At 43.0% G+C, this 27,417-nt stretch overlaps 2 protein-coding genes and 1 long non-coding RNA gene across 10 annotated transcripts in view; 1 reads left to right on the forward strand and 2 right to left on the reverse strand.

The window, feature by feature from the left end:
- The window catches only part of LOC132985065 (dynamin-2-like), a 33,799-nt gene extending 10,224 nt beyond the window's left edge, over positions 1-23,575 (forward strand). The window contains exons 6-21 of one of the 8 annotated variants that reach the window (XM_061052261.1): positions 60-220; positions 294-436; positions 896-1,031; positions 1,998-2,065; positions 2,352-2,490; positions 5,615-5,701; positions 5,785-5,855; positions 8,688-8,742; positions 14,227-14,337; positions 14,515-14,624; positions 14,997-15,108; positions 16,034-16,201; positions 16,291-16,517; positions 20,393-20,451; positions 20,500-20,617; positions 22,977-23,575. In XM_061052261.1, coding sequence (XP_060908244.1) covers positions 60-220; positions 294-436; positions 896-1,031; positions 1,998-2,065; positions 2,352-2,490; positions 5,615-5,701; positions 5,785-5,855; positions 8,688-8,742; positions 14,227-14,337; positions 14,515-14,624; positions 14,997-15,108; positions 16,034-16,201; positions 16,291-16,517; positions 20,393-20,451; positions 20,500-20,617; positions 22,977-23,016 — 1,805 coding nt within the window. In that variant the 3' untranslated portion in view covers positions 23,017-23,575. Of the gene's footprint in view, positions 1-59; positions 221-293; positions 437-895; positions 1,032-1,997; positions 2,066-2,351; positions 2,491-4,032; positions 4,172-5,614; positions 5,702-5,784; positions 5,856-8,687; positions 8,743-14,226; positions 14,338-14,514; positions 14,625-14,996; positions 15,109-16,033; positions 16,202-16,290; positions 16,518-20,392; positions 20,618-20,796; positions 21,190-22,976 lie in introns of those variants that run through there. The other 7 variants (XM_061052250.1, XM_061052243.1, XM_061052270.1 and 4 more) reach the window with 7 other exon arrangements.
- Positions 23,576-24,208: 633 nt separating this feature from the next.
- Positions 24,209-27,417, reverse strand: part of tmed1b (transmembrane p24 trafficking protein 1b) — a 4,918-nt gene continuing 1,709 nt past the window's right edge. Inside the window, exons 3-5 of the mRNA XM_061052282.1 lie at positions 27,203-27,392; positions 24,943-25,110; positions 24,209-24,727 (exon numbers count right to left, since the gene is read on the reverse strand). Coding sequence (XP_060908265.1) covers positions 24,677-24,727; positions 24,943-25,110; positions 27,203-27,392 — 409 coding nt within the window. The 3' untranslated portion in view covers positions 24,209-24,676. The remainder of the gene's footprint in view (positions 24,728-24,942; positions 25,111-27,202; positions 27,393-27,417) is intronic.
- Positions 25,422-27,196, reverse strand: LOC132985108 (uncharacterized). Its single transcript, XR_009675021.1, has 2 exons — positions 25,815-27,196; positions 25,422-25,480 (listed from the first exon to the last, which is right to left on the reverse strand). It is a non-coding gene; the product is annotated as an uncharacterized LOC132985108 (long non-coding RNA).

Here is a 27,417-nt window from a genome sequence, read left to right on the forward strand (position 1 = left end):
TCATGCTCTGTGAGCCACGTTGGGGTCCAAAACGTTCTCCTCCTCTGTTTTCTCTTCAGGCTACATCGGGGTGGTGAACCGTAGCCAAAAGGACATTGATGGGAAGAAAGACATCCGCGCTGCTTTGGCTGCTGAGAGGAAGTTCTTCTTGTCCCATCCTGGATACAGACACATCGCAGAACGCATGGGAACACCACATCTGCAGAAAACCCTCAATCAGGTGAGACACACGCCTTAGTGTACACACATAATGCTTCGTAAGAGCAAGTTGGAATGTTTTCTTTTGTCTCCAGCAACTTACCAACCACATCCGAGACACGTTGCCAGGGTTACGCAGTAAGCTGCAGAGCCAGCTGTTATCGCTGGAGAAGGAGGTGGAGGAGTACAAAAACTTCCGTCCTGATGACCCTGCACGCAAAACCAAGGCCTTACTCCAGTAAGCACACCTACAGACACACACTAATAAATACTCATTCAAATGAGTACAGGTGCAGCTCTTAATAGAATACTCACTGCCTGACAGCCCGGGAATTGGTGCAATAATAAGAAGTATTTAGGACTGAAGAGACTTTGAGTATTTTAAAAGAAACTCGTCGTTTTCACTGTTTGTTTAAACTTGTGAGCTATGGGATACTCCTGAATCTCCCCGAGGGGACGAGAAAATAATCCATCCATCCATCATATATTCTAGGTTCCTTGGACATGAAGAGAAATATTTGAAACCTTTTTCTTTGAATCTCGATGATTACGGCTCACAGCTCATGAAAATCAAACATCCAGGATCAGAACCATTGAGAAAAAGGATTTATGAAACAGAAATGTTGGTTAATGTTTGCACATGTATGTTGGGGCTCCTTTGGAATTTTGAATTACTGCATCAATGTCAACTCTGTAGGATGGTGCAGCAGTTCGGCGTGGACTTTGAGAAGTGCATCGAAGGCTCTGGAGATCAGGTCGACACGTCCAACTTGTCTGGTGGAGCAAAGATCAACCGCATCTTTCATGAGCGCTTTCCTTTTGAGCTGGTGAAGGTGAACAGAGTTCTGATGATTATCACACTGATGCCTCTGAGACTACAAAAGCAAACCAGACTGATAGAGACGAGACGGGTTGGATTCAGGGGAGAAGATTGACTAATTAACTCTTAACCTAAACACTGGATGTTTTCAAAGGATATGACACATGTCTGTGCAGGGGCAGGGGCTGTGGCTTAGTTGATAGAGTCTCAAGCGGAAGGTCAAGGGTTCGATCCCCAGCTCCTGCAGCAACATGTCCCATGTGTCCTTGGGCAAGACACTTAACCCCGTATTGCTCGTCTGCTTCGTCGGCGAGGTATGAATGTGTATGAATGGAATGAGTTACTTCTGATGGTCTCACCACTCAGCAGCCTCTACCATCAGTGTGTGAAAGTGTAGGTGTGACCTGCAGTGTAAAAGTGCTTTGAGTAGTCAGAAGACTAGAAAAGCACTATATACGCTGAAGTCCATTTACCCTTCATTAAAGAGAGAAAACAGGTGAAAGAACCCGTTTGTGGACAGTGAGAGAGCAGTGATTAGAGCTTGTTTGGATAACCCAATTATCCACATGGGCCACCTATGACCTGCTTCAATTCACATATTGTCATTTATTATGCTAAGCTTGTTTTTCTGTCAGCAGAACAACGACTTCATGTCAATTGTCAATCTGAGCCAATGCTGTAGTGCAAAAAACTGCAGTTCCTCCACTGTCCACTTGAGGTTCAGAGCCCCAGTAGTAGTAGTTTTGTTCTTTATTGGTACACACTGCGCAGGTTGGGGTTATAACTCACTTGTTTAGATTATAGTCAGAATTAGTCAGAGAGATGGAGGTTTACTTTGGTAGGTCATACAGAGGCATCAGTTAGCTCTATAAGAAGTTAACAATTGGTTTGTATTTACAGCACTTATGTTGAATCTTTATACATTTGATGTAATACTTTAGTTCTAGTGTTAAGTAGTTCTTTTTATTCTGTGAATTAGATGGAGTTTGATGAGAAGGAGCTGAGGAAAGAGATCAGCTACGCCATCAAGAACATCCACGGAGTCAGGCAAGTTGAGGCTGCCAGCCAACAGCACATCAGCTGTGCCATATGTTTGCTTCATTGTCTGAGTGTGTGCTTTACCTGTATGTCGGCTTGTTTTAGTTTGTGCCCCTTCAGCGTGTTTTCTTTGATCTGGGACCAGTTTTCATTTAGTCTCCATGCTGCTTGTTCCCCTTGACCGTGTCTTGCAGTTGTTCTTGCTCCTCATGTACACTCCCTCAGTCTGCCCATGTCTGTTTTCATCTGAGCCCCCTCTCCTGCTCCATATGTGTCTTGTGTGTATGTCCTTCAGGACAGGACTGTTCACCCCTGACCTGGCGTTTGAGGCCATAGTGAAAAAGCAGATCATTAAGCTGAAAGAGCCGTGTCTGAAATGCATCGACCTGGTCATCCAGGAGCTCATCAACACAGTCAGACAGTGCACTAATAAGGTATCACTGCATGGTCTCCTGTCTGGCTGCCACGTCTATACATACACACCACAGAGACCAGCTGACCCATGAGCTGCCAGAAGCCAAATTGGTACAGAGGTTATTAATCTGAAATTTTAGTGGATGAATTCGAAGCCTGACTTTAGCTCCTGTAGTCAAAAAATGGATGAACATAAGTAGATATATTCAAACATCCTGGCTGAGCTGCGGAGCAATGAGTGGTGTCTCTGAGATGCTGTGTGGTGGGAAACGGGATGTTACTGTTTCTCTGCAGGTTCACTACACAACAAGCTGTAGGTTCACTACACAACAAGCTGCAACTACACAACAAGCTGCAGGTTCACTACACAACAAGGTTCACTACACAACAAGGTTCACTACACAACAAGCTACAGGTTCACTACACAACAAAGTCCACTACACAACAATCTGTAGGTTCACTACACAACAAGGTCCACTACACAACAATCTGTAGGTTCACTACACAACAAGGTCCACTACACAACAATCTGTAGGTTCACTACACAACAAGGTCCACTACACAACAAGCTGCAGGTTCACTACACAACAATCTGTAGGTTCACTACACAACAAGGTCCACTACGCAACAAGCTGTAGGTTCACTACACAACAAGCTGTAGGTTCACTACACAACAAAGTCCACTACACAACAAGCTGCAGGTTCACTACACAACAAGGTTCACTACACAACAAGGTCCACTACACAACAAGGTCCACTACACAACAAGCTGCAGGTTCACTACACAACAAGCTGCAGGTTCACTACACAACAAGCTGCAGGCTTCAAATAACTTATTAAAATAGTTTTTGCTTTTTTTTTGGTTGTTTCCTGTCAAAGCGTCTTTGAGTATTTAGAAAAGCACTATATAAATGTAATTTTTTTATTATTGTTATTCTTGTAAAATGAACACCTGGACATGAATCAAAAGACAAAATCCAGATTGAGAAATGTTGATCTGTATTTTAATTTTATAGTTTGACATGGAGGAGGCGGAGCTTATGAACTATACTGTAACCAGTTAGTAGGGGGATCTCCAAATGTTTTGGCTTCTTTTTGAGACGTTCATGTTTTTATAAAGTCCATGGTCTGGGCTAAAGTGATGGACAGACTTAAACTGCCCTCCATACAACTAAGAAGTCAGCATGCCGCTAAAAGCTGCAGGCGACCCTCAACCTGCACTTCAAACACCTCACCTGCAACGATGAGGAAGTGTGAAAACCTGCAGCTTGTTTCTGAACATCAAGTAGAATGAACTTAACGCCTGTTTTTATTTTATTTCTCCTCCTATCTACTCTTCATCCTCATTTGTTTCCTATTTCACTCTTTTTTATCTCTAAACTCTTAAAATATATTTTTTCTGCCACTGCCTTTTCCTCATCCTGGACGTGCTGCACCTCCTTCTCCTCTCCCTCTCACTCTCTCTCACTCTCTCCCCCTCCTCCATCATCTCCTCCTCCTCTTCTTCCACCTCCTCCTCCTCCTGCCATTAAACCTCCCACTCCCATGATGCCTCACCACAGGACAGGCCTGTTCACCCCTGACCTGGCGTTTGAAGCCATAGTGAAAAAGCAGATCATAAAGCTGAAAGACCCGTGTCTGAAATGTGTCGACCTGGTCGTCACCGAGCTTGTCGCCCTGATCAGGAAGTGCACTGAAAAGGTAATGAGGAGCAGTGGAGATTTACAAAAGATGAATACAGAGAGATGGAAAGAGAATCCAGATAAGAAGCTAAAGGATCATTTGAGTGTTGCTGAACGTTTCCCCTCACTGCTGCTTCAGGCTTCACTCAGCACACATGCTGCCCACCTTCCCCACTGACCCCCTCTTTAATGACCAATCTAAAAGAGCCTGGACCCCCACAAACCCCTCACCCTACCGCAAAATCAGATCCCCACTCACAGTCAGAGATTTACCTGCTTAGACATGTTGCTGTTTTGACCCCGACACCTATAATGCCACCTAAACACCCTAATCTTCATCTTCTTCTGTCTTTCTCCTTTTCTTCCTAACTACTCTCTGATTGGTTGAGACTGCATCAGCTTGAGATGTTGTTATATTTAATCTACAGCTGATATCTCAAACGGATGTGGGTCTGATTACTGCATGCCTCCTCTTTCTGTAAAGCCTGGCTCACACTGCAGGATAATCAGGCTGATTTGAGCTCCGATTCTTCCTTCCCGACAATCGCAGGGTCGCTCCCGACTCAAGGCCGCTCGGACCCGATTATCTGCTCAGATTATCTTTTAGTGTGAGTGGTACAAAGATCCAATCTTTTAAAGATTTATTTTTTAGCTTTTTGTCCCTTTAATGGAGCAATAGGACAGTGGATAGAGTCAGAAATCAGGGAGAGAGAGAGAGAGGAATGACATGCGGGAAATGAGCCTCAGGTTGGATTTGAACCTGGGCCGCCCGCCTGGAGGACTACAGCCTCCATACATGGCGCGTGCGCACTAACCACTGCGCCACCAGCTCCCCACATACATCCAATCCTAACGTCCCCGATCTGCCCGGCGATTGTTGGGGATGCCCCCATTTATTTGAAACATGTTTGATATTTAGAATTTAAAATCTTGACGATTACGTCATGAAAGAGTCCGGCAGAAGTTGTGTGTGACTACAATATAATCACGAGAGACAAGGGAGGACTGTAGTCATGGCGACCAGTGGCAGGAAGCAACCCGGCGTAAATTTTTTTTGAGTTTTCTGTACAGATCATCAGAGCAGCGCTTTTCTGAAACTCGTATCCATATATCTACGATTGTGTCTACTTTCCTATAACCTACATCAACTTCCTCTTTCACCAACCGCCGTCCGTTGGAGTTTTCAAATGAAACTTTATTAACAACTGTCAACGCTCTGTCCCGATTTCACTCATTCAGTGTGAGCTCTCAGGTCAAGCCCGACAATCGGGTCGTACAGTGTGAGCACATAAGCCTCAAGGTCTGGTCGTTTGTCGTTAACGAAGAGAAGAGAAATCGCAGTGTGAGCTAGGCTTTAGTGTTCATGTTGAGTTCATGTTGAGTTCATCATGAGTGATGGTGTTCAGTGTTGTGATAACGGTGCCTGCAGCAGCGTGTGTGTTCTCTGTTTGTACGACTACAGCTGGGATCGTACCCTCTACTGAAAGAAGAGACCGAGAGGATCGTCACCACCTATGTCAGAGAGAGAGAGGGCAAGACAAAAGACCAGGTGCGTGCTTGAGTGTGTGTTGTGATAAAACATGCTTGTTTTTTTTTCTTTTTGTACTAAACGAGTGACATGTCCTCTTTAAGGTGCTGCTGTTGATCGACATCGAGCTCTCATATATCAACACCAACCACGAGGACTTCATTGGATTTGCTAAGTACGATCAAACTTTATCAAAACGTTTCATGAAGACAGAAATTCAGGTTCAGATACCTGTAGGCATGGGCTTCAGAAGCAGAAAGAAATTCAATGGTACAATTTAATGGCGGTCTGGGGTCTCCCGGGGGTCCTCTTGTGGATCCTCCCGAGGTCCTACTGGGGGTTCTCTTGGGGGTCCTCCCTGGTCCTCTGGGGGTCATCTTGGGGTTCTTCACCAAAGAACGGATATGACAGAGTAGAAGTCATTTCATACTCTGTGCACTTTGACGTGTTTTAATGCTAATGCTAATCTGACTGTAGCTTGAGACACATTTAGGAGATGATGATGGAGTGATTATAATAATTATTATAATCTTTAAAAATGTCGTAGAATATTTTCCCATTGATAATAATAGCAGTGATGAGCTCTGTCATTATGTCGAGGAAAATGCATGAATATTTAATTTTCATCTCTGATTCTCTCACATGAAATTATTCACATTAACAAAAAATCAGGATCAAACAGCCCGTTACCCTGAACCCGCCCTCCCCGTAATAGAAACACTTCAAGAGGTCAAGTACAACAGTTATACCAACACAGACCACCAACAGCAGACCCCCCAACAAAAAAAACCCCAACACATACCCCCAACATCAGACCCCCCAACCAGACTAAGGGAACTTCCGGTTGAGCGGCCATGAGGGTAACAGCCTAACTTCAGAGCTCCCCGACCCTACGTCTAAAACGCCTTCTTTTTGCACTTTAAATAGATTGAAAATCTTGAAATATGAATAAGTCGTTGATGATATGAAAGGGGGAAGACGAAAACCCGCCATGCATGCTAAAGAACAGTTCTCTCTAGCAAACAAAAATTCTGCAGACGAGGAAGGTGACGGCAAACTCCACGAGCAGGAGGGGCTAACACTGCAACAAGCTAACGAAATGGCTAACCTGCAGACCATACTCCAGGAACTGAGGGACTTTCGTTTGTGAAAACGGGGTCACTCTCCGAGATATTAAAGAAGACATTAAAACAACTAAGAAGAGAATTGACGAAGCCAAACTCTGAATCTCAGAAACAGATGACAAAATACAAGTAGTTGAAGAAGCCGTTTTGGAGATTCTAAAAGTACAAGAGAATCTGGAGGCCAGACTCTCGGACCAAGAGGGTCGTGCCAGACGGGTCAACATTAGACTGCACGGCATAACAGAAGGATCGGAGGATAACTCGGCAGCGATGATCACATTCGTAGAGGGTTTGCTAAGAGAGAAGCTGGAAATTCCTGCCACTACAGATCTTAGGGTCGAAAGAGCACACCGATCCCTGGGACCAAAACCGCCACCAGAGTCCCCCCCCCCCCCCCCCCCCAAGATCAATAGTGGTCAAGTTTGCAAGTTTCAAAACTAAAGAGGAAATTTTAAAGCTGGCCTGGCAGAAAAAAGGGTTTATGCATCAGGAGAGAAGGGTGATACTCGACCACGACTATGGAGGCAAAGACGGGCCTTAGAGAGAGGAAACTTCGATTTCAAATCCCGTTCCCAGCTAGGATGAGAGTATTCTATGAAGAGGAGACGCATTTGTGTACAACGCCGCAGCTGAGGCCACCAAGGATATGGCGAGACGTGGACTCCCGGTGGCTGTGTTCAAAGCACCCGCGAGTTGGTCCGACAGGATACGTTATTTTAAACGCCTGCACAAAATAATTTTGCTCATAAAAACACATCTTGTTGGAGGTCTTGTGGGGAGAAAAGGGCAAACCATTGAGATTGTAGTCTGGCAATGCCCTTTGCTCCAGAATTACTGGAATCAAATTAAAAACGTTATGGAAAAGGTGCTCAAATGCCGATCCGTTCAATTTTGTAACGCTCTAACTAGGTCTAAGGCCAGACAGCATTGAGGGCTTTTCTAACAAATACATGTTTAATATTCTACAAGCAAGAAAGCTCTCACCAGAAAATGGATGTCAACAGACGCCCCCACGGTTGAGAACTGGATCGATGTAATCCACAACATGTTCGTGATGGAGAAACTCACATTTATTTTACGTGTTACATGTTTCAATTTTGCTCTGAATAAAAATGTAAATTAAAAAAAAACCCAGACTAAGACCGGACTCAAAGACTGGACTAGGACCGGACTCATCTTTAAAGACTGGACTCATCTTTTTAAAGATAATAACATAATAATATGATTGACAGTAATATCTCGTGTTAAATACAGTTGAAAGGGGCTATATGTAACTTTCAAAAATACTGTGTTTGTAGCGATACCGCATGGCCGTTAGGTGAACTGCACCAGTAATCTGTTGCTCGCTCTCCCTCGCGTACTCGTACGAACACAAATGAGCATCATCGGCTGCGAAACACTGAATATTTACCGTCATAATGTTTACAGAGGAGGTAAGTGGTCATACACATGTGAAAGTCTGTGAAGGAGTCTGTGTGTCTGTATTCATTCTCCATCCTACAAACGACAGTCTCGGCAGGAACTGGCTGAGAGCAGGAGTGTGTGATGAGCTCTTAGGGCAGATGGAAGTGTGTGGAAGGTGGCCTCTGGTTGCGGGAGTGTGTGATGAGTTTGTTATGTTGATCTCTGTAAGCGGAGCGAAGTGAGGAGGACGTTGAGAACGTGCATAAAATGTCACTTCCTGGAGCTTTCATGGAAAATACGACCCAGGGAAAAATGTTTTACAGGCAACACAGATAGACAGTGAACATCTACTTTTTCACATCAGTTAACTGTTTGCTTATTAATGGGCGATAGAAACGATTTATACGTGTAAAAAGTTACATATAGAACCTTTGAAGTGAATCTTTTAGACTTCATGTAACAGAATCTCTCTCCTGCAGCGCCCAGCAGAGGACGGCTGCCAACGCCACCAAGAAGAGAGTGATGCCCAACCAGGTAACACACCTGTGTATACTGATACCCTCTGTCTGTTATGTAAAGCTCCGCCCCCCAGGTAACACACCTGTGTATACTGCTACCCTCTGTCTGTTATGTAAAGCTCCGCCCCCCAGGTAACACACCTGTGTATACTACTACCCTCTGTCTGTTATGTAAAGCTCCGCCCCCCAGGTAACACACCTGTGTATACTACTACCCTCTGTCTGTTATGTAAAGCTCCGCCCCCCAGGTAACACACCTGTGTATACTACTACCCTCTGTCTGTTATGTAAAGCTCCGCCCCCCAGGTAACACACCTGTGTATACTGCTATTCCCTGTCATGTAAAGCTCCGCCCCCCAGGTAACACACCTGTGTATACTGCTACGCCCTGTCTGTTATGTAAAGCTCCGCCCCCCAGGTAACACACCTGTGTATACTACTACCCTCTGTCTGTTATATAAAGCTCCTCCAGCATCACAGGCAGCTTCACTCTTCTGTGTGTTTTTTCTTCTTCTGTGGTTGTCTCAGCTCATCTCTTCCTCTCTTTGCTGCTTCATGTTTACACACATCCTGTCTGTGCCCTCCCTCTCTTTATCCTCTTTATCCTCTTCTGTTCCTCCTTTTATGGCCCTCCTTTTACACCCCCTGCACGTCCACTTGTCACTTCCTGTTTGGGTGGGTGGGGGAGCCAACGGTTATTCAGGACATTCTGAGAAACAAGATTTGAGCCATTTGTCCAAGAAAAGGGAAGTGAAAGAGTTAACTCTATTTTGTTTCATAAGAACTGGAAACATTTAATATTAAGGTCTGGTTTGTTCTGTTCCACTCACACTTTTACAGATATCAGATCATTCTGACCCTTAGAGTTATGAAAGCCACATCTGATGTTGTTCTGAGGAAACTTTGACAGGAAATGAACATTTGGAGCCTTGTGTAAGACATCGCCTGCATTCCCTGATTCCATTCATGTTCATGAATTAATTCACGTTTCATTTGAAGGAAATTTTGCTTAATTCAAACTTTGAATCAATTTCTTCTCGGACTAACACTATCAGATCAAACAATCTGGTAATAAGTTTATGAGGGGCCATCCACGCCATAATTCATTGTGAGGGGCCATTCACGCCATAATTCATTGTGAGGGGCCATTCACGCCATAATTCATTGAGTATAGGTAACTAACCCTGTGAGATCACAGAGGTGACCTGGCCAGGACAGCAGCAGCACACGTCGTCATGAACATGAGATGATCAAGCATCCAAAGATTGGACACACAACAGTTTACTATGTTATTATTACTGTTAGCTTTATTGAGGGCACACCAACTGATAGAAGGGTTTTTATTTATTAGGGCCTGAAGCACTGACTAGTGCATAGGACCCTATTGGAACCCAAATGGTTATTATTTTTTTTCTTCCTCCACTTCAAACGCGATTTTGAGGGCCTGAACGTGCCTGAAAACTCAGCAAAATTTGCACAGTCATCGGGTCCGGCGAAATTTTTTATATTTTGCCGTTTTCATGAACAAAGTTTGAAAATTAGCTTGACGGCGCCCCCTATTGATTTTTTTACATGTTAGAGCAGGCCGAGAGGTGGAAGTCATTGTCTAATTTCAACAGGAAGTCCGCTATGATTTTTTTGAATGTCTAAAAAGTCTGTATTTTCACCATTTACAGGGTACCTGTTTGAAAGCATCTGCCCGAGAGCGTTTATCTTATCAATTCAAGTTTGGTGTCAAATGAAAGTAGACAAGTTGAAGAATAAAAGTTGTGCTCAAATCACGAAGTTTCGAAAAAAGGCGTGGCCGTGGCGTGATGTCAGTTTGATGTCGTTTTTGGCATCGCGCCAAAAACAGTAAATGCTTATAACTCTACTATGCAGTGTTCAATCATCACCAAAACATGCATACAAGGAGCCCGCCCTGAACACATCCATGACTGCATTTTTTTAATTAGTCACAGCGCCACCTGTTGACAACAGGAGGTCACTCCGTCTGAGCACTGTTTCCTTTGCACTAGCCATTGCTACACAGTTGCTTGTATCTCCCTCAAAATCGCTGTTGACCATCCAAAGACCTTGACCATACGACCTTTACAAGCACAAAGGCCTGCGTGAAAAGCTGTTTCCTTACGGACGCGTTGTTCGCCATCAAACAGGAAGTAGTTTTTTCACGGGCTTAACATAGTCGCACAGACCCGAAACTTCATACATATAATCCTGGTACTAAAGTCAAACGGCTTAATTGCTCAGTGGCGCCCCCTTCAAATTTTCAAAATGGCCTCCCCATAGAGGGTTTTTTCGCGTACATTCATGAGAATTGTTACGCATATTAAGCTTGTCAGGATGGACAAAAAAATCCTCCTGCAGCGTTTCAAAAAACCCAACAGGAAGTCCACAAATTATTATTATATTATATTATTGAATTTCACAATAACAGCCCAAAATCGCGATCTCAGCCTTCCTATTTGAACGAACTAGTCCGAGGGATCTAATGTGTTTGACGCAAACTCAGTGTCAGCGTGTTCCAGGTGAGTACAACATATCTGGTTTTGCTCTGCATGTTATTTCGTCAAAGGGCGTAGCCGTGGCGTACTTTTTTGTGTGTTTTGGCAACTTGCCAAAAAAGCAAATGCTTGTATCTCAGCTATGCAGCGTTCAATAATATTACAATTTCTCATGCATGATTCGGGGCCCGCCTTGAACATGTTTGAATTTTTTAAATAAGTCACAGCGCCAGGAAGTTACTGCTACTCATTTAGCATTAGCCAATGCTACACGCAGCTCAATTCCCCCTCAAAATTGGTGTGGACCATGCTAACACCTTGGCCATACAACACTTTCAAGCTCAAACACCTACGCCCAACGCTGTCGCCATACGGATGCATCATTCGCCGTCAACCAGGAAGTGGCTGTAACTCACTGATCTGCCTCAAATTACATAAATTTCATAAATTTGTATGATCAGGGTTGGCCTCCAAACACATAGACATAACAATAGTCAACTTTAACCATAGCGCCTCCTACTGCAAGGAATAAGTACTACACAATACTCAATTTGCTCCATATTTCATATTTATCATGACAGTGCCAGCCTGAACTGCTCTACGTCAAAAATTTCTGTGATCTTCATTACGCTGCCTATTTCAGCATACCATATTACGACTTTTACACAAATCGGACTGCACGGTCTGCTGCTTAGCCACGTTCCGCTGCTGCTGCACTCCCGCGGTCGCGACACACCCCGACATGCACAGGGGTGCGAGGGCCCTTCATCGCCGCTTACGGTTTTGATTACTACTATTTTCCACATTTTAGAATTATAGTAGATATTAAAACAACAAAAATAGAAATGCAAACAGACAGGCATCATATTCACATGTCAAACATTCAAGCATAAGCCTTTAGATCAAAATGTCTTTAAGATAATAACATGCAGGTCAATCAGGTCTGTCCAAACTTTTGACTGGTAGTCTACACAGACACACAAACACACACATTTATTACCTTGTTATATGTCAAATTAGATGTCAGGTGCAGTAAAACTAGTCCAGTTCTAAGACTTGTTGTTTTTCAAGGGTCTAGTTTTAAGGTCTGGCTTTTGGCTTGAAATATTTGAAGACAGGTCAGACCTGGGTAAGATGGCAGTTTATCAATTATTGCCCTTTAAAGAAACAGAATCCTGAGCTCATTGATTCAAACTAATTGGTTCATTTTTGGTTCAGTGAATGATACGAGCACCATTTGAGTCTTTAGTGTTTTTCATAGCTGTCAGCCAGAACCTGTATCTGGCTTTATATCCTAACCCCTGTTAACATGTAAACAGGCTGGACAGTTTGAACCAAAGACCCTCACATCAGGAGAAATCCTTAGTCTCAGTCTGATGTCATGGAATAGACCGCAGAGCAGTTTGTTTACTATATTTACTACTTAATGACTCGATCACTTGGATGCCCAGTATCTAACTTTAAGCACACACAGGAAGTGTCTAATTCCTACTAACTGGTTTACGTGGAAGAGCAATCAGTAGTTTTAATCCATGATAAGAAATGGAACGTTAGCCCTCAGTAAAAAGCTCGTATAAAGAGTCACCCTGCAGACAAATCATCTGCATACTGTCTAACAGTTAACTCTTTAACATCCTAATATGCAAACCCTCCCCATCTCCTCCAGGATTGTCCCCCCTCCCCATTCCCCCGCTGGTCTGCACTCTCACTGCTCCAGGACAAACCAGGCCTGAGCATGGTTACCTCTTGTACATAACGTCGTAATACAATACATGCATGACTTTATGTTATTATGAAGCGTGCTCATTTTACAAGAACGGAGGACTCGAGTAAAAAATAGAAAAAATAAAATGGACATGTGGTCGAGTCAGTGTCCCCACATCGGAGAACAACACAGAGAACGTGTCAGCTACTTTACTGATTTTGTGTCTTATTCTGAGTCATGTTAGTCAGATACAGACAGAACACTCCTGAATGAAGGCTGTCCAGCGTGCCAGGGCAGAGGAAGCGTATCGTGCTTGAGCATGGATCGGAGCACTCTCACTAGTCAAACGAACCAGAGTTTAGAGGGGAAGCGTGCTTAGGCACGGTGCAGATCGCCTCGTGTGAGTGCGCCCTAAGGTTTTTTTTAGGTGAATCTTTGTCCTGCTCAAACCTTTCCGCTGCTGTATTTAATTTATTGTTTCACGGCCGAGTCTGTGGTCATGATATGTTATCATCCCTGTATGTCTGTTCCCTTTGTCTCCTTGACCTTCAGTCTGGCAAAGAGAGCGATGCAGAGAAGGTGACTTTGTACTTTCATGATTTCTTAAGACGTTTGTGGTGAATTTGAACTCAACAGTATTCCTGTGACATGACCTCTCTGTGCTCCCAGAATACTGTAAAAACCTGCATGGTTGTTGTGCTCTTTTGTGTTTGATCTGATGTTTTCAGTTTAATGTTGCCTTCCTGTATATTAATAAGGACTGTCAGCATTAATTGACGCTAATGCATTAATCTTTTAAAATCTTAGTCATCCTCAGTGTCTCCCTGTAGTCTCAGTGATGTAAAAGAAGGACACTGCTGCATCTTTGAATGTCTCATTTCACTTAAACAAACTCTCAGGCAGCTCAGCTGACCAGTCCAAAGTCATATCCACCTTATGACATCACACATTGACCTTTCTTACCGTTCCTTTGAGCTGTTTGACCTCACTTTGGGATCCCTAACCACTTCCTGTTTCTGTGTTTAACTTCATGTCCTGACCTTCACTCTACAGGAAGGGCCTTACTGTATTTCAAAATTAAAGCACACAGGAAGTGAAGTACTCTCAGCTTAAGACAGGACAAACATTCAAAACAAAACATTTTTAAATGTGAAATAATGGAATTTAGACATGTGGTTAAAAATGTGATGAATGGTGATTAAAAGTAAACGATTTGTTTGACAGCCCTGTTATTCAAAGCTACATGTTACCCATGTTGTGGAGTACTAAACTGTCAGCCTCTCATATGCAGGTGATCCGCAGAGGCTGGCTTACTATCAACATCAGCATCATGAAGGGAGGGTCTAAGGACTACTGGTTTGTCCTGACGGCGGAGTCTCTCTCCTGGTACAAAGATGAGGAGGTAGGAACGTTTGAAGGACAGGAAGTGTGTTGTTTACTCTCCTTGAGTCAAAGGAAAGGAAAAGGAACAGGGCTAACGTCATCACAGTCCAGCCTGTAGCCTCTCCTCATTCTTTCCTTTAGAAGATAAATGCTGCTTTATTTGTTCCCATCTTGATCACCTCTCTTCTTTAATCAGGAGAAGGAGAAGAAGTACATGCTGCCTCTGGATAACCTGAAGCTGAGAGACGTGGAGAAGGGCTTCATGTCCAGCAAACACGTCTTTGCCATCTTTAACACCGAACAGAGGTGATTTTATTTTAATTCTTTCAAAGATTTTTTTTTTTTAGCTTTTTGTGCCTTTAATTGAGAGATAGGACAGTGGATAGAGTTGGAAATCAGGGAGAGAGAGAGAGCGGGGTGTGACATGTGGGAAAGGATTCGAACCCGGGCTGCTTTGAGGACTACAGCCGCCATACATGGAGTTTGCGCACTAACCACTAGGTTACCGGCGCCTCACAAATTTCCGTTTAACCGACAAGGAAATTAGTCGCCTGGAAACATCCAGCTATTATCTCTACATCCTCTGACATGTCACAGAGCTGCACGCGCACTAACCACTGCGCCCCAGAGGTGATTTTCTTGTGTGTGTGTAATACACTGTGTATGTGTGTGTAACAGGAATGTGTATAAAGACCTGCGTCAGATCGAGCTGGCCTGTGACACTCAGGAGGATGTGGATAGCTGGAAGGCGTCGTTCCTCAGAGCTGGTGTTTATCCGGAGAAAGACCAGGTACACGATGTATTTACATTTCATCATTATTAACCCTTCACTGTCAGTGTGACTGGAGTTTATTTGTTCATTCAGTTCAACGCCCCCCATTGGTCCAGGGAGCAAAGACGAGTTAGTCAATAACATTTATGTGTGTCACATGGTCGAGGCTCAGCGACATCACTGGGGGTTTCTAAAAAGGCCATGAAGCGTGGTCACCACATAACAAAAACTGACTCTATGTAACTTTAGATCGAACAAGTGACAGACAAGGAGGCGGAGCTAAAGAGCATGCCTCTATCTTTAACTTTCAGTGTAAAATTACCAAAAGTTAATTTCTTTATAATAATAATAAAATAAAAAATAGCTTGGATTTATAAAGCGTCCTTCAAGAAACCCAAAGACACTTTACAGTAGTAAAAAGGGGGGCAGTAATAGGAGACGACAACAAAAAGAAACACAAATAAAGAAATAACACAAAACAAACAAATGAAGGAAAGAAGAAGAAAGAAAAAAAAAAAAAAAAAAGGTCTGGGTGCTCAGAAGGTTGGAGTCCAGAATGACGCCCAGGTTGTGGACCTGCTGCTGTTGAGTTTGAGGAGGTTGGAAGACCTCCAGGTTTTAATGTCATGCAGGGAGTTGATGAGTGACTGGGGGGCGGAGCTTAGTGGATGGAAGAGTGCTGAGGTGGAGCTGTGTTGTTGTTGGCGGATTATCAGACCAAGGACTAACCCCCCATATAAACAGGCCTGTCTTGTTTATGGTACTGTGTGGGTCTTGTTTATGGGACTGTGTGGGTCTGGTAAGGGACTATATGGGTCTGGTTGAAACAACTTCGGATGTGAGGTTGTGTTTGGAGAGATCACTCGGGGGACCAATCAGAGATATATATTACTCTCTGTTTCTTCTTCCTTCACATCTTCCTCTCGCTCTTTTTCTCCTCCAGCCTGACAGTGAAGAAACTATAAATTCCAGCGACACTGTGTCCATGGACCCGCAGCTTGAGCGACAAGTTGAGACCATCCGCAACCTGGTGGACTCATACATTGGCATTGCCAACAAGTCCATCAGAGACCTCATGCCCAAGACCATCATGCACCTGATGATCAACAGTGTACGTCTTCTGATTTAAGCATCTCATTCCCGTGAGTTACAAACAACGTTCAGAGTTAAGTCTCTCTTTTTCCCTTTCCCGTCCTGCAGGCGAAGGACTTCATTCACTCGGAGCTGCTGGCCTACCTGTACTCTGCGGGGGATCAGGGCAGCATGATGGAGGAGTCAGCAGAGCAAGCTCAGAGGAGGGATGAGATGCTGAGGATGTATCATGCTCTGAAGGAGGCCTTGGTCCTCATTGGAGACATCAGCACCACCACTGTCTCTGTTCCTGTGCCTCCACCTGTGGACGACAACTGGATCGCCAAAGACCCGAGGTGAGTAGACACAAAGATATAAGAGGTGTTATTATCCTGGGTTAAGGCTGACGAGTAACAAAGATTTATAGTGTAAAAAAACACATTTACAAATGATAATCCAGTTTGTCCAGCAGAGGGCGCTGACGTGTTGACTAAGTGGTGTCCTCTTTGGTGCTCTTGCTTCTTTTAATTCTTAAAAAGATTCTTCTGTATGAAGGGGGGGTGGGAGAGGGTTAGGGTTAGTTAAGCTTTGAATAGTTTGATTGTTCATTTGTTTTTACTCTTATTTTGTTTTGACGTTTTGTTTTCATTTTGAATTTTATTTTTATTCAGGTTTTTTTTGTCTCTGTATTATAAATGTTTCACAGAAAGATCTCAAACAACGTCGTTCTAAATATTGGATAAAATCTCGTTTTAGTAAAGTTTGAACTTTGACTGTCAGAAATAGAAATATAACCGACGTGTCTTTAACAACACTTTCAGTCAGTAAGCGTTTTTATGTAGAGCCTTGATTTTATTTCAGTTGTTTTTCATTGTGTTATTTTTTTATTCACAATAATCACCTTGATGAAATGAAGTTAAAACATCCTTCTCGCCAAAGTGACCACACTCCCATGAATGTGTTGACCAAAAAACATTAGTAGCATCTAAACGCAGTGTAATTTCTTTGGTCCTTCAAACAATTATAACAGTTTAGAAGACGTGAAGGTGGTCAACTTTAGGACCCGTGTTGAGTCCTTACTGGCTCACCAGCGACCTGTCTGTGACAAGTGTGTCGGCCATTTCACAGATTCTTTTTATACAGATTAATACAGTACAGTGAGCTCTTGGAATGAGCAAAAGATACAAAAGGATTAGCAACCCCCTCCCTGATTCCCTGAAATCCCTGTCTACTGCCGGATGGTCGTGTCACTGTGCTTAATATCAAATTCTGGAGTTAAAGGACAAGTAAGTGCTGGAATCCAGGTTTCATAGACCCTGAAATAAAAAGAATGACATGGAGAAACAAAAAATAAAAAGGAAATAAATGAAATAACATACTGTGCGTTGGGAAAAATATAAACGTAGACAAGTAGCAGGAAAGTGCAAAAGTACGGAAGAAAGATAATAAGGATTCAAATTGTATGATTACAATATATCACAGACGTTTATTCAAAAAGAAAAAGACTAGGAGAGTAGAGTGTTTCTTTAAATTGATGGGAGTTTCTGAATGTGGTCCAGGAAAGGTCCCCACACCTTTTTGAATTTTTTGTTACAGCCAGTGACCGAGTAGCGAATCTTCTCAAGGTCTAAACAGGACATAAATTCCTTCAGTCACTGACTGTGGGTGGGCGGGGCAGCATCCCTCCACCTCAGAAGCACTGCACGCCTGGCTAGGAGAGAGACATTTAATAGGAGTAAGGTTTGCATCCTCTCCCGCAGTACCAAAAATAGCCACCAGAGGGTTAGGTTCTAAGGTTATGTTCAGGATTTGTGATAAAGTTTGAAAGACCTCTCTCCAAAATGTTTCAAGGCTGGGGACGTGTCCAGAACATGTGGAAAAGAGAGGCTTCACTTAATCTGCATTTGTCACAGCGGGGATCCACCTCAGGATAGAAACCAGATCGTTTGGATTTAGATGTGAGCTCTGTGAACAACTTTAAACTGCAGTAGGCAGTGACGGGCACAGAAAGATGTTGAGTTAATGAGCCTGGGGATAGTTTCCCACAGATTTTCTGACAGTGTGAAGTTCAGGTCCCGTTCCCAGGCAGCCTTTATTTTGTCTAGGGGAGCGTGTCTTATACCTGTCAGCTTATTGTATTCTATAGAAAGGAGCCCTTTGCGTGTCGGATGCAGTTCAAGCACATCGTCAACAATGCTTGTATCAGATGCTGCAGGAAAGCTTTGCACCTGAGAGTGGATGAAGTGTCTAGCTTGCAAGTACCTGAAGAAGTGAGTTTTTGCTAAGTTACATTTCTTGGACAGTTGTTCAAAAGATGCAAAATAGGTCTTAAATAAATCTCCAAAATGTCTGAAACCTCGTCTGTGCCATTCCTGAAATGCAGAATCTAGTGAAGAAGGTGGAAAAAGGGGGTTAGAGAGGATTGGACTAGAGAGAGAAAAGCTAAGTTAAAGTGTTTTCTAAACTGAGCCCATATTTTCAAAGATTGTCTGATAACAGGATTAACAATTGAAATAAGTAATGGGACAGGGAGTGAGGATCTAAGTAAGGCCGGAATAGAGAGGTTTTTGACCAAGTTCAGTTCCATATCCACCCACTCTGGATGTCCAGTCAGGTCATAAAAGTGTGTCCAAAAAGTGAGACAACATATGTTAGCTGCCCAGTAGTACAGCCAAAAATTAGGCAGAGCCATGCCCCCGTTGTTTTTAGATTTTTGAAGATGAACTTTGTTCAGTTGAAGTCGCTTGCCTCTCCATATGTATGATGACAAAACCGAGTCTAACAGATCAAAGAAAGATTTTGGTATGAAAACTGGAAGTGATTGAAAAAGGTATAGAAATTTAGGAAGAATGGACATTTTAATTGATTCTGCCCACAAGGGATGTAGACAGAGGTGACCACTGCGCCAGACATTGTTTAACTTTGTTTAACAGAGATAAAATGTTTTCTACATAAAGACATTTATATTTACTTGTAACTGTAATGCCTAGAGTTCACCACTTGCTTTCGACAACTTTAAAAGGAAGATTTGATAAATCTTCGATAGAAAAAACTTCACTAGAAAGAGTTCACTTTTGTGAAGGTTCAGTTTGTATCCTGAAAACTGGCCGAAATGGAAAAGCAATGACAAGGTGGAAGGTAATGAAGTGACCGGGTGCGATATAAAGACCAGCAGGTCAATTGCGTAAAGGGACACCTTAACCCCCCCCCCCCAGATGCTGTTGATATCTGGGCAGCTTCGCAGGGCAATAGGCTCCAAAGCAGGGTTGAAAAGAAGTGGGCTCAGGGGACAACCCTGACGAGTACCCCGCTGAGGATTTTGGGGTATTTGTAAGAACTGACGCAGTTGGGCTTGAATATATTAGTTTTATCCAACTAATAAAGCATGGTCCAAAATCAATTTTTTCTAAAACATTAAACAAATATGCCCATTCCACACGGCCTAACGCTTTTTCCGCATCCAAAGAAACATTCAGGCACTGCATCAGACGGAGCATACAAGATATTGAAAAGACGGCGACTATTAAAACAAGGTTGACGGTTTCTAATAAAGCCAGTTTGATCCTCAGAAATAATCGATGGGAGAACATTTTCTAATCTGCGGGCCAGATAGGATTTTAACATCCACATTGTTGATGGGAGCTTACCCTGTTTTAACAAATCCGATAACACTAAACTTAGCTGAGGTGCAAGCAACGGAGAGAATACTTTAAAAAAATTCAGCGGAAACCCCATCTGGACCAGGAGATTTTCCAGACTGTAATGAGGAAATAGCTGCTACTATGTCTTCTTTTGACCCGACCTTAAAAGCCTCTGCATGTTTCTAATAAGCTCCACGAGCAGAAATGTGCTCAAACTAGGATCAATATTGGAGATGATTTTGAAAACTGGAGAGAGGTTAGAACACAGAAAGGTTTACAGACTGATGCAGAGCTGGCTAAACACTGAAGCTTCAGTGTTCACCACATGGCAACCTGCATGAGCATCGACTCTAGAGAGGGGGGGGGCAGCTTTCTATAATGTTAAGAATTTAGACGGCAGTACCCATTTTAAACACTAGGTGTCAGAGTTACAGATAGTTTCTTTAATGCATCGCGATTTTGAAGTGATCAACAGTTTGCTTTTGAAGGTCTCACAGAATCATAAATATTCACTTCAGTCTGTTTCAAAGCAGCTTTCTTTACACAAGCTTTACATTTGTACTCAAAAAACATCCCGTCTGTCTTTTCAGTCCTCCTCCAGCATCCCGCCCTGCAGCAGCCACAGCGCCCCCTCCAGGCAGACCCCCGGCAGTGCGCGGGTCAACCCCGGGTCCTCCACCCCCTCTTAACCCCTCACCAGCATTTGGAGCTCCGCCTGTACCCTCCCGACCTGGAGATCCCGCACCTGGTGCTGTTCCTCTTGTCCCCTCCAGACCGGCCCGCGTGCCTCCTGCTCTGCCGCCCGGGATCCCAAGGTAAAATCAAACACACACACGCGCACACACACCAACACACATACTGAAGTTGTATCTTTGACAGCAGGTGAAGGGTTGTTCTATAAATTCTTGCTTCTGGTGGTTTGGGATCTTTGTTGCTTGACCCTCTGACAATGTTTTTCCTCACATGTCCCCCCCCCCCCTCTCTCTTCCTGCAGCAGAAGACCTCCACACAGACCCACTGTCATTCGCCCTTCAGAGCCCTCCTTGCTTGACTAGAAAGAGATGACTTTACACTTTTATAATTCTTTGTCTCCTGTAACTGATGATCGTCTGCTGTTTCAGTAACTCTGACTTTATGTGCAGTTAGCTTTTTTAACCAAGTGTACCATGAAATATTCTGCTTTCTGATAAAGGGATTCTTTGGATGATTTTATTGACTTACAGGTAAAGAATCAGCCAGATAGAGTTTGACTGATTCCATTTGAAAGTGTCTTAATGTATGCTTCATGACTTTTGATATAATCTTCTTTAACGAGCTGTAGACATGCTAACATTGAAACCCTTAAAGCTCGCTGTGGAAGACAATAAATCATCTCATAAAATGAGAACCCTATTGTTCTTACATTCTGTGCCTCAAGTTCAACAAGATGTTTTCAAGTTATTTCAAGAGAATAATGAAGAGTTCCTATCCGACTATTTTCCTAATTAATTAAACTGACTCGTCTGAAGGGAAGCAAACAGTCAACTGAGCTCAACTTATGTCCCACTGTCTGCAGGTAAACAAAGTAATGTGGCTAATGTTAGCAGAGCTAGCAGCTGCAGCCTTCAGTCGTCCTGCAGGTTAACCCGTCTGTACTCGTTCCCTGCATCTCAGTTCTCTTAAATACTGTCTCCTCGGTCCTCGCTCCTCGGCCGATCCGGAAGTAGTTTTAGACCCGCAATGTTAAGGATCGTCCCAAAGCTCTTGTAACTGAACAGAGGAGAGAGGACCAAGGATACACCAGAGCTAACTTTGCAGAAGTCTTTTTACTGACAGGCCTTATCAAATATCACTCATTGATTGGACGCTGCAGCGGATCAGACTTCAATGAATAAATATTTTTGTCAGTAGAAATTGTCCTTTTGGTTTGAAGTAAACTGCAGGTTGTTCTTCATGTACAGGTGTTTGTTATCAGGTAACATAAAGAGACTAAACATTGCTACTGTGTGTATTTTATTAGAATTAATACAGTTCATATCTGTGCGGACATAAACAGCTGTTTAAGTTGACTGATCAGCTGATGTCATCATCACAAACGAACGTCGCTTCACGTGACGCTACAGAGGAAAGGACGGGTCATGTCTCCTCATTTCCTCTCTCCTCTGCTTCGTTTCCTTGCATCTCTGGTGGGAGGGACTAAGACGCAAGTGGAGGACACTTGGATGCAATTAAGGGAACTGGGATGTACCCAATGTGGTTACACGTCGCTCCCTACAGCGCTACAGCTGCATTGCAGTTCTTCTGGTGCAGCGAGGGCGATGACGTGAGCGTTGAGTTAACTCACGTGACATCATAACATCATCTGCTCTCAGAAAGTTTGTGAATGTACACATTATGAAAAACACAGATTGTTAAAGATTGTTATGAAAACAAAAATAACTTTCTGATGGTTAATCTATAATTTATATATAATCTAGAAAGAGGAAGTCTCGTTTCAATAAACCCGTCAAACATGAAGCTGCTTTCTTCATCTTTTTCCCTCAAAGTCTCGTGAGGCATCAAACTTTCTTTCTCTGTTTTTATTCCACCTCGTCTGTTATTATTTGATATTCATGACCTCGTCTTGTCGGGTGAGACTCAAAAGGAGCAGAAAGTAATGAACCAAACACTGATTGAATTTTAGAAGAATCAAACATCCACCACACATGTTGACATCAGGACGGCGCTCTGGACTCAGACGGAATCGTGATTTATCGTCTGCAGAGGAAAGAAGGTTTCAGAGAAGGATCTCTTCATTCAAAATAAAAGTATAAATCATTTATGTTCTGCGGTCGGTAGCTCATTCAAATATTTACGAGTCTGTGATCAATCATAACGGTCTGTGTGTCTCTCTATTTGTTTTTCAAAGACTGGATTCAGTTTGGTTTTGGTTTCTAGTAAAGCTTTGTTTTGGTTAACCCTTTGGTGACCTTGATGCAGTCCACACCTGTCAGTCAGATGAACACGTCTCCTGTTTCACCGTCCAGCCTTGATATACCTGGTTAGGTTACCATGGTAACAGTGGTTACTACTGGCAACATACAGTACAGATAGTGTTACTTTGCCTCTACAGTTCTGTCCCCTCTCACTCATGTTTGTTACATTGAAATGATTCATTGATTCAAACGGATCCTAACCCTGATCACTGTCACACAGGCGACCTCCACAAGTCCCTTCACGCCCAAACCGCTGCTGAATCCAGCTGAGCACTCGGACTGTCGCCCCATCAGGTGCACTTGCCAGTCGACGTTCAGGAGGAGTTTTTGTGTGATCCAGATCTGTTTCATTATATAAGGGAGGAGTTAACTGAATGATTTATTATTCATATGAATCTAAAGTCAGACCACATGGTAAAAGGTCTTCTTTGTTCAAACAAACCATTTCATTTCTTTCCTTTACTTGAATTAGTCTCACCCCACATTCAGGGTTTGATATGATTCTGCCATCTGTCCGAGTGACATCAGTAGAACTTAAGATTCTGAGTTCTGCAGGATTGAATCATAAATATTAATTTGACATCTGTGTGTCTCTAGTCTGTATTCTACAAACACACATTAAACCAAGTTTCTGTGTAAAACATCTGTTTATTAATATCACTGACTCCAAGATCCCAATCTCTTTACACAGCTCATCATACCAGTTGTTTAAAACTTCACTGTTAATTTGATTTTTACTATTGAAAAGTACCGAAGCTTTAAGAAAAGTTAAAGGTCATGTTATTTAAAATCCACTTCTCCATGTTCCTCTAACTCTAATATGTGTCTTTAGTCTGTCTACAAACCCCTTAATGATGGGAAAAGTCCATCCTCTCCATCTTTTGCCTGCTCCACTTTTCAGAAAATGTGTGCTCAAACAGGCCGTTTTTTCCCTTCATGACATCACAAAGGACAGTAACCCCTCCCCCAGGTGGGTGACACTCCAACAGCTAGGTGTTTGTTCTGCCCTGAGTCTGCCTTCTCACCGTAAGCAATAGGACACGGAGCGAGAAACACCGAGACACCCGAGCCCTTCCAGAGAGGGGGCGTGGTCAGACACAGCTCATTTACATATTTAAAGGTACAGACACAGAAACAGCCTGTTCTGAGCAGGGCTGACAGAGGGGTTTATAGACAGGATCAGAGTGGATTTAGAACAAGAAACTTCACACACATGTTATGAGGAGCTCTGAGACTTATTTAAAGAACAACATGTGACCTTTGAATCTTCAGCCATGTTTTAACCAAAAGCTGCCTTGAGCCAAAGAGAGATCACTTTTATCAAGAATGGTATCAAAGTTTAAATATCTGATATCGTGAAAACCTTACGTACATATAAAAAAGCAGGTTTGATCATCTAGATCAATGTTTCTGAAGGGGCGGAGCCATACATTCGACAGACAGCTCAGGATGAACTCTGACCCAAAGTTTCATTATTATTCAACTTTAAAGTCTCATTCTGTTCATCATGTCAGCGTGGACGTAAACCGGCACCTGAATAGAAATCAGTAACTTCAAAATCACTAAGAAACAAAAAAAAACAAATAAAAAGGAGTGATACTAATCTGTGAGCAAGAAGAGATGCAGCATCAACAAAGACAATCTGTGGATCACCTCCATCCACCTCCACCTTCATCCACCTTCAACCACCTTCATCTTCATCCACCTTCATCCTGAGGAAAGAAATACTCTAAAAAGTCCTCTAGTTCCTGGATCTGCAGAAGCCTTCAACATATCCTGCTCTGTGAGACTAAGGAGCTTTTTAAAACAATGTTGGTTTGTGGTCAGAGTCGACATCATGGTCCTCCTCACCGTCCTGTTGTGATGTCATGGTCCTCCTCGCCATCCTGTTGTGATGTCATGGTCTTCCTCGCTGTCTCTCTATGTGCAGACTCTCCTCCTGTCGTCAAACAGTTTACGGACGGTGAAGACCTGAGAACAAACACAGTTGATGGATTTCACATTTTATGATGTCATCCCACCGTTCTTCATGAGATGAGCCCAGTGATGGTTTGGTAAAGAGGACGCTGCCCCCTGCTGGCCATAAGGAGAACGACAGAGCTTCACTGAAGTTATTACTACAGTTCTAAAAAGTGTTGATCAGACGCTTGTCTTGAAAGTAGTAACAAGACGAGCGAGGACTTTACCTGAGTGAGGGCCACACACAGCAGAACCAGCACGCTGGCACAGGACCAGAACGAGACCCTCCACAGGTTGTCCTCCAGGAGGTTTCTGTCCCGAGCCTCAAAAGCCCGCAGCACCGTCTGCATCTGCCGGCTGCGCTCCAAGCGTCTGTGCAGAGAATCCATGGACTCCTGAAACATGAGGAGTGTTGAGCAGGATGAAAAACAAGATGGCCATTAACACTTTTAGTGATGTTCCTGACTCCAGGGGTACATCCCAGTTCCCTTAATTGCATCCAAGTGTCCTCCACTTGCCTCCTCCACTTGCGTCTTAGTCCCTCCCACCAGAGATGCATGGAGAGACGCAAGGAAACGAAGCAGAGGAAATGAGGAGATATGTTTTAAGAGACATGACACGTCCCTTCCTCTGTAGCGTCACGTGAAGCGACGTCCGTTTGTGATGATGACATCAGCTGATCAGTCGACTTAAACAGCCGTTCATGTCCGCACAAATATGAACTGTATTAATTCTAATAAAATACACACAGTAGCAATGTTTAGTCTCTTTATGTTACCTGATAACAAACACCTGTACATGAAGAACAACCTGCAGTTTACTTAAAACCAAAAGGACAATTTCTACTGACAAAAACATTTAATATTGAATTTTTGTTTTGTTTTTTTGACTAATAAGTTGATAATGAACTCTGTATTTTATAAACAAAGATATTTTATGATGTCCTAGGAATACGGGAAATTATTTATTAAGTTCTAAATAGAGAAAAAAAACTAGACATTTTTCAAACAAGAAGATCATTACTGATCAGTCTGATATGAAACGTCTTTAAAATAATGGTGAATGTAAAACGTGTTTCTGACTGACAGACGACTCCCACGCTGTCAGCCGTTCATTCTCAATATAATAAATTAAAACAGACAGTCTGACTGATCATGAAAAGAAATATAACCTACCTGTTATAGTTATGAAGGAATCGTTTATGATCATTTGATTTTAACACTTCATATTAACAGACTTTTTGTTTGACAGTGAATCAAAAACAAATCAAATATAAAGTCGGGAGAGATCGGTCTACACTGCATTATATTGATTTTATAGAACTTATGCTTCATATCTCTTCATGTCAGACACTTTTTTAACTTTTTACAAACTGACAGATGTTACAGTCTGTTTAAATGTCCGACGGTCCGTTTAGCTTCTTTTTAATGTCCGTCTTTTCTCCGTTATTAAACTCGGCTGATGTTGACAAGTTTCATTGAAGTCTGATCCGCTGCAGCGTCCAATCAATGAGTGATATTTGATAAGGGGGCGAGCCTGTCAGTAAAAAGACTTCCGCAAAGTCAGCTCTCGTGTATCCTCGATCATCGCTCCTCGGATCTCCCTCCTCTCTCCTCGATCCTCTCTCCTCCGTTCAGTTACAAGAGCTTTGGGACGTTCCTTAACATTGCGGGTCTAAAACTACTTCCTGTTCGGCTGAGGAGCGAGGACCGAGGAGACAGTAGATGCAGGGCAGGTCTGTGTCCACCTGCCGTTTATTTCTGAGCGCCAGGGTCTTTGTTCACTTGTTCCCAATAAGAGAGCAGCAGCAGGCGGTCGCCCCAACAGAAGACTCATCAACCAGCCAATCATAAAGAAGATCATAATGGAGGAAATAAAACAATCTGAAACAAAGCGTAGAGTAAAAAGAAACGGAGAAGCGCTGAATGTTGCCATAGAGACGAGATGCACGTGCAGCGCTCAGAAGCGCACAGCCACGATATGGACAGAGAACAACATAATCTGAGGTGAGATCTTTAGTTTAGTCCTGTTCTGTGTGATCCACACAGTTCTTGTTCCTGGATGAACTCGTACTGATGTTATTCTAGATTTTCCATATTGTCAGCAGATTAAACCAAGAACATGTCAGTGGAGGGGAAGTAAAGGAAGTAAAAACAGGAAGTTGGGTAAGGTGTAAATAAATCAGAAATTTGTTTTTTTTCAGCTCACTGATTGTTAATGAAGGAGCTCTGACAGAGCAAACACAAACACTTCATTTCAGGGTTTGTCTTTAACTTTTCTGATTCTAAAGAGTTCTCTTTACAGCTCATTGAAACTATTACAAACTATTCCTCATGATGTTGATGTGGACTGTTCAGGTGAATGTGGCTCACATGACGTGTAGTGAGATATTTACACTACAAAGGTTTAGGGGTTGGTTAACAGATTCACGAGCTATGATTGAATTTTTACTCATTATTTGAAGGACTTTTCTAACAATCGTCTCACCCGGATGTCGTCTAGCTTGTACTCCAGAAGGCTTCCATCAGGCTCATCGAGTCCTGCCCACTCGTCGTCTCCTCCCACATCTCCTCCCTGACCTTCAATGATGATCTCAAAGAACACTGTCTTCTCCGAGAAGCGACTGAAGCTGTTGTCGAAGCAGATCTCATAGTCCCCCGCCTCCGTCGGCTCCACCCTGGAACAACAGGAAGTAAGTCCAA

Source organism: Labrus mixtus, chromosome 2, assembly GCF_963584025.1.
Source record: "Labrus mixtus chromosome 2, fLabMix1.1, whole genome shotgun sequence".
Taxonomy (NCBI): Eukaryota; Metazoa; Chordata; class Actinopteri; order Labriformes; family Labridae; genus Labrus; species Labrus mixtus.